The sequence below is a fragment of the Artemia sp. Qi Xiang Cuo genome, chromosome 4 (genome assembly GCF_049724085.1).
Source record: "Artemia sp. Qi Xiang Cuo chromosome 4, ASM4972408v1, whole genome shotgun sequence".
Classification (NCBI taxonomy): domain Eukaryota; kingdom Metazoa; phylum Arthropoda; class Branchiopoda; order Anostraca; family Artemiidae; genus Artemia; species Artemia sp. Qi Xiang Cuo.
The window spans coordinates 2,868,358-2,884,451 of record NC_142797.1 but is presented as its reverse complement, the minus strand read 5'-3'; the positions used below and the strand labels follow the sequence as shown (position 1 = coordinate 2,884,451).

At 36.2% G+C, this 16,094-nt stretch overlaps 2 protein-coding genes across 4 annotated transcripts in view; both read left to right on the top strand.

Annotated features, from left to right (window-relative positions):
- Positions 1 to 7,793, top strand: part of beta4GalT7 (beta-1,4-galactosyltransferase 7) — a 77,090-nt gene extending 69,297 nt beyond the window's left edge. The window contains exon 6 of one of the 3 annotated variants that reach the window (XM_089087356.1): positions 7,672 to 7,793. In XM_089087356.1, the coding sequence (XP_088943482.1) occupies positions 7,672 to 7,778 (107 nt within the window). In that variant the 3' untranslated portion in view covers positions 7,779 to 7,793. Of the gene's footprint in view, positions 1 to 3,113; positions 3,237 to 7,671 lie in introns of those variants that run through there. The other 2 variants (XM_089087359.1, XM_089087357.1) reach the window with 2 other exon arrangements.
- Positions 7,794 to 8,707: 914 nt separating this feature from the next.
- Positions 8,708 to 16,094, top strand: part of tinc (transmembrane protein tincar) — a 157,714-nt gene continuing 150,327 nt past the window's right edge. Inside the window, exon 1 of the mRNA XM_089088041.1 lies at positions 8,708 to 8,927. Coding sequence (XP_088944167.1) covers positions 8,841 to 8,927 — 87 coding nt within the window. The 5' untranslated portion in view covers positions 8,708 to 8,840. The remainder of the gene's footprint in view (positions 8,928 to 16,094) is intronic.

Below are 16,094 nucleotides of genomic sequence, written 5' to 3'. Positions count from 1 at the left end.
AAATCTTCCCTCTGAAACAACTGGTCTTAATTCGCATAAAAAAGCCAAAGATTATTTTTAGTTTTTTTTTTAGTATCTCTTAGCTTTTTGAAGAAAAGTTTCTTCTAGATTTTTTTAATTACTGTATTACTGTTGTCAAGCTAAGTTCCATGAAGACCCGAAAATTAAAAAGTAAATTGATAGATTTCCAAAGTGGCCACTACCACCTCAAAAGAGACGTTTGATACCACCATATGGATCAATAATGGTCCTTCTTTTAATAAATTGGAAAAATAGGGTGCTTATGTGTTTTAGCGACCACACTTTGTTCTTGATCTGCAATGAAACCGGTTTTCTTTGTCCACTCAGAGATTGAACACTATGCGGGAATATTTTATTTAAATGTTTAATATATAGAGGTGGATGGGCTAAGGTATTAATATAACACGGTTTGGGCGGCCCGTTTTCACTAATTTTCTGCTGTAGGTTCCATAATTGTGTCACTAAAGTATTATGTTTTCATCATATTTTGGTGTTATTCATTAGGATTAGCCTTACTTCTTCTTTGATGTGGCCGTTAAAACACATAAGTACCAAAAATAGCATTTTTTTTTGTTAACTAAAAAAAAAAAAAAAAAAAAAAAAAAAAAAAAAAAAAAAATCCAGTGTAAAGTAAATGTAATCTTTGATTTCACTTTTTTTTGAAGTGTTAAGTGTTTTTTTTTCGTATTTCTAAGTATTAAATACTATTATTAGGTTAATGTAGTGTTTTATTTAAGTGCTTTATGATGATCGATGATCAAAGTTTATGTTATTTGTGCCTTTCTATGTTATTTTACTATGTTCATGGCCGTATATTTGACTTTAAAATACGCTAATCTATCTATCTATCTAATATGCAGAATAATAGTACCAAACACATTTTGTATGTAGACCCGCTATACTTAACCCCTACTCCCCCCCCCCTAAAGAGCAAATCTATAGCCCAAATTTATTTCTAAAGTGACGAAGAAACTAACGAAAAAATGGTTTGTTCTTGAGTTTTACACAGCGTAAACTTGATTGAGTGGCGCATAATACACAAGTACCAAAATTCCTTCCCCATACGGAAATTAAAAAACAAGATTCATTTAAAATTCTCAAATTTGGAAAGCCTTATTTTCTACGGGGGGGGGGTATTTTCCAGGGGGCATTTTCCACGGGGGTGGGGGGGGTATTTCCGCGGGGGGAGGGGTTATTTTCCGAGAGAGAGGGGGGGGTATTTTCTGTGGGGGGGGGTATTTTCCAGGGGGTTGCACTACGTGACATCAAAATTTTGACATTTGCCAAGTTTCCTAGCACTGGACTAATTGGATAAAATGAACAAAATCAAACTATTTTATTGTTTGAAATTCATGCTTGCAAATAAGGTTTGAAGTTACGGTTTCGAAAATAATGTGACAGAACAATATGCTATTTCCCATGAGACATTTTAAACGAAACAACTCAATATCATTGAAAATTTGCTAGCTGTGGCTACAGTAATCGAAATTATATAATAAAACACATTTTAGTATAGATAAAAAACGAATAAACGAATATAGATTAAAAAACGAATAAAAACGAATAACGAATAAGTATGTTTCAGCCATTTGGGATGGTAGTGATTTATACTAAAATCTTTTTTAAGCCTTACACAATTGGAACGTTTTTGTATTAAAAGCTTTAATTTTCCTATCTTTACGATTGACGAGGAAACTAAGGCCTTTGTAATTTTTGAAAACTCTTTAGCAAATTTAATCATCCTTTAAAATCATTTTAGAATTTTGGAAATATATCAAGTGTATTCAACCTTGAAGGGCTGGCAAGACCGTATCTAGGGGGGACTCTAAAGAGGTTTACCCCCCTATATTTGTGTCCAGCTCGTGAATACGCAACAAAACTGCATATAAACAAATTTTTGATGCGTTTTCTAATTTGTTTTGTACCCCCCCCCCCAAAAAAAAACAATCCTGAATACGGCCTTGGGGGCTGGATATAAACGTAAAGTCGATAAAAGAGATCCATCCCACGGTGTCTTTTGGATTACCGCATTTAAAATAGCTTCATTCGTGTAAGTATACATATACAATTATACATACACACATAATATATATATATATATATATATATATATATATATATATATATATATATATATATATATATATATATATATATATATATATATATATATATATATATATATATATATATATATATATATATATATATATATATATATATATATATATATATATATATATATATATATATATATATATATATATATATACATATATATATATAGTTTAATAGATATACTTGGAAATTTGCATAATGGATATATGCTTGGTTATATTTTCAATATAACTCCTCTCAATTTTGTGTTCTTTGTCAAAGGGCTCCTTCCTTGAAACAAATTTTCCGAAGCCATTGACGCAGAAAAAACTATAGCTTCCATTAACTTTGAGAAGACTATTTGACAGAACACAAGTATCGATGGTTTTAAAGGAAACATTCGGAAGTTCTATTATTTAATTTTTTTTAAACGAGCTCCACTTTTATCCTTAATTTGTATTTTTCTTCGTTTCATAGTTGTTTTATGTTAACAAAGACTGCCTTTTCAACAATGTAGTTTTTGGTATTTTCACTTAAAAATCGAGAGCAAAGGAAAATGCCCCCTAGATTTTTAAATATATGATTTTCATATGTGTCCATTAAAAAAAAAAATATCTTGACCTATCCTATATTTCATGAACTGGCACCCCTGTTTGTCCGCTCTATGGAAGCATTTTCCTCTTAGTGTAAGCCAGGGCTGTATCCAAGATTTTTTTTTGCGAGGGGGAAGGTTTCAAAAGGAACTTTTCGGGGGGGAGGGGTTTCAAAAAGCTTTAAAAACGTATCGAAAATTTGTTCATATTCATTTTTGCTACGTTTCTTATGAGTTAGACGAACATTTCGGGGGGAGGGTTTCAAAATCCCCTAACCCCCTTGGATACGGCCTTGGTGCGAGCCTATGATGACTGAACACGCTATTTACTCTAACTATTCTAGATTTCCTGCATTACTTCCAAAGACTCTTTAAATTTGTTAATTATCTGATTACTCGACAGGTGTCATGCGCTGTTGCGATAACCCGCCCCCCTCAAGGCAAGTTCGTGCCAGATGGTAGCCGTGCAGCAGCCACCTGGTCGCGTGGCTGGTTCCAGGTGATTTCAATTAAAATAGTGGGATAAGCTGAGGAGTGACAAAACGAAGGGTTTGAAGCTGGGGGTTTTTGTTGCTTAACAGGAAGTTGATATTCACTGGTTACGTTTGTTGTGTCTTCAAAGATGTATCTATGTGGTAAATGCTTGTTGCCAATGGGCTGTATTCTAGTGAGTTAGAATAAATATTTGCGCATTTGAAAATATTTGACAAGGGTTTAGACCACAGTTCAGATCTCTTCTATTATGCTTTTATATCGGACTAGCAGCAGCAGACACGCACGCAGGATTTTTCCCCGGGGGGGGGAATAATTATGGAAAAAATAGTTCATAGCTTGAATAAGAAGTCCCAAAAATTTGGAAAGATTTAGGATTTCTGGGGGTTCAAAGTCTGCGTGCATGCCTGAACATAGAGTATACAATGCCCCCCCACCCTTTTAGCAGAAATTTTTTACAAGATTTAATGCTAGAAATAGAAACACTTGAAAGTTAACAGAAAAATAGTTCTTGTCATTTTTTCGTTTTCAAAATGAGGTGGGATTAAATCTCACTCTCTTCTCTTTATTAAGTTAAAAAAAGTTTTTTTTGCAATTGAAAGTAAGGAGCATATTAAAACTTAAAACGAACGGAAATCATTCCGTATGTGAGGGTGGCTCCCCTTCCTCAACCCTCGCTCTTTACGCTGAAGTCTGAAAATAAAAAAAAACCTTCTCATTCAAATTCAACGGCCTTGTATTTGAGTAGTCTTTCTTGCAGAATTATTGACAAAAAATAAAATCTTAGCATAAAGAGTGAGGGTTGAGGCAGGGGCAGCCCCCTTAATATACAAAACACTTTCTGTTCGTTTTAAGTTTTAATGTTGCTCCTTACTTTCAGTTGAAAACACTTTTTTCTTATTTGATTCTGACCATTTTTTAAATCATGCCAGGAAAGCCCTTCCCCTGTGTGAAATTTCACTTGGAAAATTCCCTCCATAAGCTTTGTTCCCCCGGGGAAATTCTCTCCTTAGAAAATCCCCCCTCTCAAATGTGTATTTCCCAATAATAAATGCTACATGTGCACATGTAACATTTATTATTGGGAAATGCACATTGGGAAATACAAGGGGGAATGCCCCTTGTTCACATGTTATTTGCCCCTTGTTCATGAACAAGGGGCAAACAGCATGTGAACAAGGGGCAATAGTAAATAGTTTTCCTCGAATCTTTTTGACCACTTAAAAAGAGTACTAGAAATTTTGGTTTCCAGTAGAATGAGCCTTCTCTCGATCTTGAAAAAAAGTAAACACGCGTCGTTGATCTTTCATCTAGCAAAAAAACGAAATTCCACGTTTTTGCATATACGAACTTGAAACCTCTGCAGCAGGATTCTCTTATATGCTGAATCTGATGGTGTGATTTTCCATTAAGACCGCTTGACTTTTTAAGGGTTTTCCCTCCTTTTTTCGAAAATCATTTTTCGCAAATTTTCTCAGACTCGTAGCTTTTGATTGGTATCAGTAAACCTAAGGAATCTTATACATTTTGGAGTCAAGAGAACCAGTTAATTCTTTTGATTCATTAATTGTTATCAAAATTCGCTGTTTTGAGTTTTGGTTGCTATTAGGTCGAGTCGCCGCTTACTTACAGCTCGTTACGAGCTTTTTGACGGGGAACATGTCCCCGTCGAAGTTTGCCCTCAATATTTAAGTTTGAAATCAAGTCGGCCTTGAAGGGATTTTAATTTCGTATAAAAAGTGACAATTCATTATAAGAAGCAAAATATTAAACATAAGTCAGTATTTGTAAGGGGGCTGAGAATAGCTCGGGGCTAATGTAAACCTTATTGCTTGATTGGCTTTTCAAACGAATACCTGAATTATTTCTAGACGACTCTTCAGGAAAACATCTAGGAAAAATTCCGAAAAACTCAGGAAAACTTCCAGCACCTCTTCCTCAACCTTTGGAAGCGCCTTGATTGTAAGTGCTATATTTGCAGTAAATGGTTTCAATTTGCAAATCCACCCCTTCATCCTCTATCAACTAGTTCATAGATTCATGTATTCTTTCTATTGGTAAATGGGTTCAAGTTGCAAAATCCACCCTTCTATTTTCTATCTATCTGTATCTTCCTCTATCTGGTGGTTACACAGGGACTCTTTATCGATGGCTAACAAATTTGTAACCCAATGTGATTGGCTTACAAGTATAAATCATCGGCTTGTTTAGGCATAAGCCAATAAAATTAAAGCACACCTTTTATCATGAAATTATAAAAAAGTGACATTTCTTGTTCTCTTTCGTAACACCGAATTACAAAATAATAGTGTATCAGAAAGAAATCTAAAACTCAAAATTTAATTTGCTTTAAAACCCAGGCGAGTGAGAGCACGGATGTAAACAGTTAGTAGATTCATCAATCATAAACCGGTTTCCATTCCATACATAAGCTCCCTAAGTCTCTCCACAACTATAAGAATATGCTGTAGTGGCTGTTACACTGGGATTATTTATTTGTGGCAACCATATTTTTTACCGAATGCAAATGGCTTATAAGTATCCGTCACAGACGCAAGGCAATCAAATTAAAGCACACCTTTTCTCACGAAATTTTAGAAAAGTAAATTCTCTTTTTCTCTTTAAGAATATTGAATTGGTTAAAAATAATCCAGCCTATCAGTAAGAAATCTAGAAAAAGTCAAATGAAATCTGTTTTAAAATCCTGGTGATGGAGAGGCCGGATGTAAAGCGTAAAAAATATAGTTGATTCGCCAATCATAAACCGGTTTACGCAAGTTCCATAAGTATCTCTTAAGTGGCGGTCACACTGGTATTATTAATCGGCATTTTTCAATTATTTTGAGTTGTCTTCGCAATGAGTTATGTTCATGGGTTTATTATCAGCTATTGTCATACTCTCCCACTACTTTCATGCTTGTTGCAGGTATAGAGTACTTGATATTATTGATAACTTCAATGGGAACTTGCTTCCTTTGTGCAATTTGGTATAAATGTCAGTTGCACTGCGGGCGGGAAAACTATTAAAAATGTTGACTAGCTACTAACATAAGAAGTAACATAATTTAATGATGGCGCAAAAATTGCGATACATCATACACATTAGCATATGCATATAGGCTATGCAGGATTGTTTCTGTGGGGGAGGGGGCAATGATGATAAAAATTTAGGTACTTGGTCACTATATGGGACTTTACAAGGAAACCAGTCACGAAAAACCCGCTCATTCAAGAGACCGCTATAGAGTAATGCAATGCAAGGCGTGGTTTTCATTGCGTTTACCATATTTTAATTGTTGTTTTTTGGGGTTTAGGGGGGGCGGGTACCCAGGTTGGGTTAGGTTCCGTATTTAATATATGCTATGCTTTACCCCCCCCCCCCCCTAATGTGCAAATGTATATCCCAAATTTATTTCTAAACTCATAAATTCCGTAATAAATGGAATAATTTCCATATAAATAGTCGGCAAGTAGACTACGAAGGAATTCAATTTTGAGAGGGAAGTACCACCCTTACCAGGGCAGCAAAAAAGTTTTTCTGGGTGAGCATAGATTTTATACCCTCTCAGTAATTTGTGCGTCCCCTTTTTGAACTTAAGAGATTAAATATTCCCTCTCCTTCTTTCCTCCCCTTTATTTTTGTTTATGTATCGTGATTTAGTTAGATTAGTTAGACTAGGGCTTTTAGAGCAATATAAATTATAAATATATTATTATTATTGTTAGTATTATTGTATAAAACAAAGAGATAAAAAAGAAACATCAAGACTAAGAAAACCAACGGAAATATGGCCAGAAGAAGGAAAAGACAAACTAAATGACGCGGATAAAACTGTATATAACGCGGATTTGCCTGTATAAAACAGGACGTTTTCAACGCTGATGGAACAAAGATAAAAACTAAAATCACCTAAAAACAAATAAAAACCAAAACCAAGGAATAAAACTAAATTTTAAAAGAAACTAAATAAAGAACTAAAGATAAAACCTAAAATAATCTATGAAATCTCAAATTAAAATAAATAAAATTTGAAACTAAAAACAAAACAGAAACGAACCAATATCGATGTATACAATTAATACCTCTATGATTGACCACAATAGAGTATCAAACAGTTCGTGGTAGCGAACTGTAAGCGGGGAGTGACCCGGCTCAATAGTAACCGAAACCCTAAAAAACGGAATTTGGATACCAATGCATCAAAAGGGTTAGATTTTCATGCTGATTTCAAATATATAAGTTTTATCATGTTTGGTCTTACCCATTAAAAGTTACGAGCCTGAGAAAATTTGTCTTATTTTTGATAAATCTTAATGAAAATCCCACTATCAGATTCAGCGTATCAGAGAACCCTACTGCAGAGGTTTCAAGTCCCTCTCTGCAAAAATGTGGAATTTTGTATTTTTTGCTTGAAAAAAGATCACAGATATGTGTTTATTTTTTATTTATTTATTTATTTTTTCCCCAGGTGTGATCGTATCGACCCAGGAGTCCTACAATATCGCGAGAGGACCCATTGGAACGGAAATTAAAAGTTCTCATTCTTTGCTCAACGTCACCGGATCGAAGTTTTGAGATAGCCATTTTGTTCAGCATAATCGAAAAAATCTAATACTATGTCTTTGAGGGTGACTTAATCCTCCAGAGTCCCCGTGGGAAGGGCTTCAAGATATGAACTTTGCCGATTGTTTACATATTATATTGGTTATTGGGAAGCATACAGACGTTTTCAGGGGGAATTTACTGGTGGGGGGGATCGAGGGGAGGGGGTTATGTGGGATGATCTTTTGATGGAGGAATTTTTCATGGGGGAAGAGAATATTCCATGAAGGGGACGCCGGACTTCCCAGTATTATTTAAAAAACGATCAGAAATTAAATAAAAAACAAGTTTTTTCATACCTCGCTCTTTACGCTAAAGTTTTCTTAGTACTTTCAAAAGAGTTATTTATTCTAATTAAACGGCCTTTGTGATACAGGGGTTATTCTTAAAGAATTGGAACAAAATGCAAACTTTAATTGTAATTTAATTAATTGTATATATATATATATATATATATATATATATATATATATATATATATATATATATATATATATATATATATATATATATATATATATATATATATATATATATATATATATATATATATATATATATATATATATATATATATATATATATATATATATATATATATATATATATATATATATATATATATATATATATATATATATATATATATATATATATATATATATATATATATATATATATCTCATCCAAAAATTAACTAATGATAGTAATGCAAGTGATAGTACCCCCGTCCCCCCTCGAGTTGTCTTACCCTTCAACTTTACAGATACAGTAGAGAGAATATAGTGTTTACAGACGAGAATAACTGATTATTCCCTAGAGGCTACTGTCCGTCGGAGATGTGCGCGTCCGCTCTTTTCAATCCTTTCAAACAAAATCTAAATTAAATCAGTCGTGTTTTAGTATTCTAGCAGATAGGATGTAGGTGTTACGTTGATGAAAATGCAATTGAAAATTTAGTGTTTTGAATAGTCATATGTTTTACAATAAAAAAAGTTTAACGAATTGTTTTGTTCATTGGATGTGAAAAGCAGTATGGATCGTAAAAAGAAAAAGTGCTTTAAACTACATTTAAATTCAGCTGGCTCTTTCTGGTATGGGATACTTGGATTCCTCTTACAGGTAATTTATAAGGTCTTAAATAAGGTAAAATTCAAGATGAGTCCTGATTTATAAGGTAAAATTCAAGATGAGAAGCTTTTATGTGGTAAAATTCTAGTTAAGGCGCTGTTTACTGCCTTGGAAACTAGGCCTATGCTAATTGCACAAGGTCTAGGTGAATAAAATTCACGAATGGAGTCTCAGTGATCCTGGAGTAAGTATTTCGAAGAATCTACATCCGCACCTTCCCCCTCCAAAGGCCGCTCACTATTGACAAACTGTGCGGGCAAATAGGCCTATAGCATACAGCCTAGGACCTAGGCTAGCTAGTCTATATAATTTCATTAGTCATTACTGACATAGGGACTAGGCGAACATTCTATCCGATATGCGCTTTCTAAATATAATAATCCTTTTTCTCGGAAATGAACCCCCCTTTTCACCAATGGCTCTAGACAGGCTATAACCCTAACCAGCTAACCAACCCTAACCAGCCTAATATATTTTTCGGTTATTTTGCATCTGTCTAAGCTTTGTTTCTAGTAGCCTACAATTAGATTCCTTATGTTATGCTCTTTCCAAATATCATGGTTGCAGTTGCTTTCCAGAATAGCTCTAGCCCAGTAGCCCATGTATGAAAACTAAAAGAAAATGCTAGAATAACGAAATTTTCTCTTTATGATATTGCAGCATGTTTCTCGTAGGCCTATTCAGATTTTCATGTTTCCGTCCATCGTTACTCAAACTTTTATTTCATTTAAATTATATTTTTGTCCACAATTTGGTATTGACCAAATCTTTACTGTGCGTCAGCTGATGGAACGGTTCATCGAGTTTAACAGAGACCTCTATCAGCTCTTTATTGGCTTCCAACAGGCCTTTGACCTAATATGGAGGAAAGGCTTGTGGCAAATTCTAAGACACTACGGTGTCCCAGATGAAATAGTCAGAATCACTGAGGACATGTACCACCAATTCGAAAGTCAAATACTGACCACTGGTGGGCTCTCTGGTGAATTCCCATCAACTTCCGGAGTCCTGCAAGGATGCACCCTCTTGTCAGACTTGTTTAACCTGTTTCTGCATGCCATCCTCTCCCTGATACCCGTCGAATATGGAGCCAGAATAGAAGGAATCCTAATTGACAGACTAGCATATGCGGATGATATCGACCTGACGTCCACTACCGCGCAAAAACTCCAGAGTCAGGCTGACTACATCTCCCAAGCAACGAAGCCGTTTGGCATGCAGATTAACGCCAACAAGACCAAAATAATGGTCACATCACTACAGGAGATAACAAATCCCCCCTCGATAGTAATAGACGGTGAACAAGTGGAAACAGTCGATCAATTTCTTTACCTCGGCAGTCTTTTGCCGGCTGACAACTGCCACACTGTCGACATTAAACGCCGCCTCGGTCTTGCCAGCTCTAGCTTTAAAAGGCCATCAAAGATCTGGAAATCTAGCCACCTTTTGAACCATCTGAAAGTGCATCTATTCAACAGTCTGATCATACCCATTACTCTGTATGGGTGTGAAACCTGGACATTAAAAGCTGAACATTAACTGGACATTAACGAGTGCAACCTCCTTGCGTTCGAAATGAGATGTCTGCGCCGGATAGTCAAGATCAGATATACTGACCATGTCACAAACGAAGAAGGCTGAAGTCGCAAAACACTATCCTGAACAAAATCCGAAAATAGCAGCTGCGCTGGTTCGGCCATGTAAAGCGAATGAATCCCGAACGCCTGCCCAAGATCGCGCTTGAAGAGGCAACTGAAGGACTTCGGGCACGAGGAAGACCGCGTAAAAGGTGCAACTAGGCTATACTGAACTGCACTTGACAGAATAGCATATCGAGCCCTAGTTCATCAGATTCCAAGAGGATGTACGGGACTTAAGTAAGTAAGTAATTTGGTATAAATTTAGGACCAGTACTGGTCATAAGGAGCCATGTTAAGAAAATAATTCTTACTTCATAATAATCCTAGTTAACACATTTTCCAGGGGGAGCACATTTATCATCATTATTTTTTACTGCTGTACAATTATTTTTAACAAAATTGTGAAAAATAAACTTATTTGATTGCATTTTTCCGTTTTCAGTTATTCTATATTGGGAAGTTAAACACCATCACTGACATCTACCAAAAAGATGTGATTAGGCTAATATTAATAAAATTAGGTTAGATTAGGAGTTGGCTCTTAGGTGTTTGTTTTAAAACTATTTTCAAGACTTGAAGAAAAGACAAAATATTGAAAAATGTGATTGTAAAACTGGAAAAAACTAGGAACATAGTTAGGATAAAGGTGCTCTCCCTTGTTTAATATGTTAACTAGGATAATTTTGCATATTATAAAGTAAAAATTGTTTTCTTAACATGTCTCCATATGACCAGTGATGGTCCTAGATTTATACCCACAATTCTATTGAAATCCTTCGACGGAAAGCTTTTAACTGTGTCAAGAATGTAAGAGCCGGTTAAAAAAGAAGACATAGTGCAGGGGCGGATCCAGGATTTTTAAGGGGGGGCGCAAAATAGGTTGATCCGATAAACTTGTGTTAGGATCAAGTTTAATTAACGCAAATTTGCGTTAATTAAGTAAATTACGCTACTTAAGACTATGTTAGGGGGCGCGCGCCCCCCACGCTCCCCCCTGGATGCGCCACTGGCATAGCGTATCGCAACACAAGGGACAAATATATTGGTAGGGCTATGTCTAGGACCGTCAGGGGGGGGGGTACATTTTGAAATTAGCCATCTTGATTTTTGGACAGAGCATACAATAAGGAATCTAATGGTACTACTTATATTAGTATATTTTCTTTAGAAGTGGACAACCACTAAAGTAGGCAACATTTCAAAACCTACTGTAAAAAAAGTAGACTCAAACCAAAATTATTACAGAACACATTTTTCTCCATCTTTAAGACAGGTATGGATAGACCGGTTGTTAAGGTTAGGACAGAAATCAGATAGGAAATAAGAAATGTGTAGTTAGATTTTCTATTAATGTAGTTTCTTATTATAATAATCACTTCCGTCGCAATTGCATCCCAGGCCACCCCTCCTAACAGGACCAGATAGAACCCTGATTTTGTGAGTATGTGATTAATATTTTGTTTTGTTTTGTTTTTTCATAAAAGGAAAGCGTAGTTTTGTCCCAGCCCCTCCAGGGCTCTCAATTCACGAAACTGTAGGGAGGTCAAGGATGTTTTTTTTTTATTTGGATATTTCTTTCGATTTTATCGACAACTTGACTTCTTTGACTTAAGTCCCATCCGTCCTTGAAGATCGTCTTGGGGCCTCTTTCTTCGTAACGGCGTGGATGTGCCTTTTGTATGCTTTACGGTCTTCTGCTAGGCGAAGAAGGCCCGAGAGGCAGTGAGGTACAAAGTAATTCTTCCACCTTTTTTGGGGACGACCATGAGGACGAGAATCATGAGTTGGCCATCGAAGGTGATTTTTGGGAGACGGGACCGACTCATCCGTTGTACGTGACCGAGCCATCGAAGTTGTTGGAGCCGGATCTTCATGAGAATTGTTAGTTGTACTTTAAGGCGCTCGAGAAGTTCGACATTTGAGATTCTATCAAGGTAAGTGATCCCGCCGATGCGGCGGAGACACTTAGTTTCAAATGCTGCAAGTCGACGGTTGTCATTTACCTTTAGTGTCCATGTTTCACATGAGTAGATTGCGATGGGGATGATCAGGGTGTCAAAAAGTCGTGTCTTAAGCCGCAGAGACAAATCCTTGATTATCGACAAGTAGGGCGATAATGTGACCCGGGCATAAAAAGTGCTATTGCTAAATAAAAAGTCAATAAAAATTTCAATAATAAAATAAAATTTAAATAAATAAAATTTCAATAAAAACCTCTGTTGGGCTTAAGTTTTTATGGAGCTTGGGATGTTGGCGAAGGCCTGGGTCTGTGACCTCCTCCCAGGGTTTTCTCTTCACGAAAAATGGTGGGAGCCAGAAATGTAGGTACTTATCGGTTAACTGGACCACACGCGACAAGAACCCCCTTAAGAATCTGAAAGATCCTATTGAAAAACAGGTTTCCTCTTTCTAGTGAGGTATTGGTCACTCCGTGAAAAATATTGAATCTTTAGTTTTTTGGGGTTGAAGGGGCGAAAAGGGTACCTAGGATAGGTTAGGCTACGTATTTAATATATACTAAGCTTCACCCCAACCCCCCTAATGTGCAAAAATATAGCCCAAATTTGTATCTAAACTATTTTATTTTCTTCGTATTTTGTTTTATTTCATTAGCATTAACCAAACTTCACTTCTCGCGTGTTTCCCAGCTAACCGAAAAGTACCAAAATGTATTTTCAAAATCTAGGGTGGCAATTTTTTTTAAGGAAAATGTCAAAAATAGTATTTTTCGGGGACAGGCCCCCCTCCCTAATTGAAACCACTGTCTCCTCCTCCTATGTGCCTTCAATGCACTTGAAAAGGGGTACCCTAGCTGAAATAAGAGAAAAAGGTGAATTGAAAAAAGAGACCGTTTTTAGTACCAGAGTGAATGTCAAAGTCCATATTAGCATCTTTAATATCATACTTGGAATCATTGCGGTCAATGTATCATGTCACTCTAATAGACTCGAACTGAATAGGCTATTCTATTTAATGTCATTTGAAGTTTTTACTGTTTCAAATTGATTTTGTGTGGTCCCTTCCCCTCTGAGCGAGGAGACACATTGCCAAATTCGGATCTGAGGGTTTCTTTGTTCTCTTTTTTCTTTGACTGCTTTTAGACATCGATCATAATTTACATTTGATTAAAGCCAAATGCTGTTTTTTTTTGCGTGTTTTTTCTTGCGTATCTTCAGAAGTACATCGATTGAAATCGAAATGTTAAAATAAAAAAATTAGATTGACAGTGATTCCTTAAATTAGGAACATAATCGTCCGTTTATCTTACTGTGACCAGGGCATGTCCAGGATTTTTGTTCGTGGGAGCCGGGTTACAAAAAAAAATTGGTACTGTTCTATTAGCTGGATGCCACGGGAGAAATGAAGTTTGGTTAATGCCAATGAAATAAAACGAAATAGGATAAAAATATAATAGTTTAGAAACAAATTTCGGCTACATATTTGCACATCAGGGGGATGGGGTAAAGCATAGCATATATAAAATACCTAACCTAGGTACCTGTTTTTGCCCCTTCAACCCCACAAAACTAAAGTTTAAATATTGTAAACGGAGTGATAAACCACTGTTTACAATGCTCATCATAGCAATTCTCCGTTGAAGTAATCTGCTTGACTAGTTTCTTTGGTACTTGTCAATTAGCTGGAACCCACGCGATATATTTTATACGGAAGATGCTTAAGAAACTAGGATTTTAGACTTTTCACGGTTTGCCAATAATTTCCAGAAAGGGGTAACATATAATATATGTGGCAGAGCAGTAGCGTTGTAAATACTTGCCAGTAGTGGACGGTTAAATCTCGGAGAGGATTTAACGATAGAACCAAAGAAGTTGGATATCTATCGTTCGACATGTGAGATCAGGAGAGAGCGGGTATGCTTTAACCAGGTACCTATTGGCAACTCTAGATAAACTATTTTATCAACTGGTTTTACTGAGCAATCACCTAGTGTGACATTAGTAGGAGGGTCATTTTTGCAATTGTAAAGCAAGACTTCCGACTTTTGGGAGTTAAATCTCAGACCGACTTTCTCGTAATTGGACTGTAGACATGAGAATATTTCTGAAAGGCGGTTAAGCGTCCGGCTGAGATAATGTAGTTGTTGAAGAAATTGGGGGATAAAACTGCCCCCTGACGGGTACCTTTACGCACTGGTATCAAAGCTGACCGTGGGGCTGGCGGAAGGCCTTTATCGCGAGGGAGCTTGAGTCGCACGCGAAGTCGAGAGTAAGGATCACGGAAAGCCCGAATGATATTTGAGTTCACTCCCCTTTGAGTTTAGCAACATAAGCGCATGAATCAATGAATCAAACGCTCTCTGCAGGTCAAAGCCACCGATCGCTAGGCTTTCTCCTGATTTGTGTGCATCTAGGAGTGCATATGCAACGACATGGAGCGCTTCAGCACAACCAATACCGCGTTGGAAACCCAATTGTCTTGGTGGACTACAACACAGTTTCTCAAACTCATTATAATCAAAGGTATATTTAAAAGCACATCATTAAACGCCAGGCACAATTATATTTTAATTTTTCATATTCCTTGTCTTTGGAATGTATAAATACCCCTCAAAAAAGTATATTTCGAAATTAGGAGAGCATAAGACCTTCTGCCCTCTCCACCGAATTGACACCACTGGTTCTTCCAAAATTAACTATTCCTTATGATTAAAGGTATATTTAAAAGTACATCACTGAACACCAGACACGATTATATTTTAGCTTTCCGTATTCCATGTACAGTATTTGATTGGAAATGTTCTGGAGATTCAGCCTTTCCGCCCATAAACTCACATTTTATATGCATCTGAAGTTGTCTTCTGCTCTTCTTATAAGATTACATCTTGTATTCGAGTACCACTTGGCAGCTTGGAATATTTATCAAACATATGTCAAAAGCTTTCCATTTTTCACAAGGGGACTTTCAGGTCATTTCCCTCAAGTCGATTTGTGAGTAATGAGGGAAGACTCCTAAGTAAGCTAGGCAGGGGAGAAGAAATGATGTGAATTGTGGAAATCAGGCCGCCTCATACCTAACCAAGTCTATATATTAAATACTTGATTAAAATATACCTGCATAGTAGTTTATCTCACTGAGACTAGGCTAGTTATCCCAGAATACAGACAGAGAGACCGGTTTTGCTCAGATAAAGAACAACAGTGTGGTTGCTATAACACGCAAGTACCCGGTAATCTTATAAAAACGGGAAAACGCTCCCACAGAAGGGCATGATCTCGATAACTATCCAGCGAATTCAAAATTTCATAGGATTCTGGAATGGGGTTTTCAAGCCCCTGTAAAAAAAAAACACACAATTTTATTTTCATTGTTTATTGTTTATCCTGTGCAGTTCTGGGTGACATTTTGTCTGTGAATCTGTTGAACATAACTCTAATCATAGATCCTGAAAGTCTTGCAAGGACTCGCCCACTGTCTCAGTATCGCTATAAATCGTCTTAACAAATTGAACTATTTTTTTTTTTACTTAGGAAATTCCTTTGAATCTTGTCAGTCACTG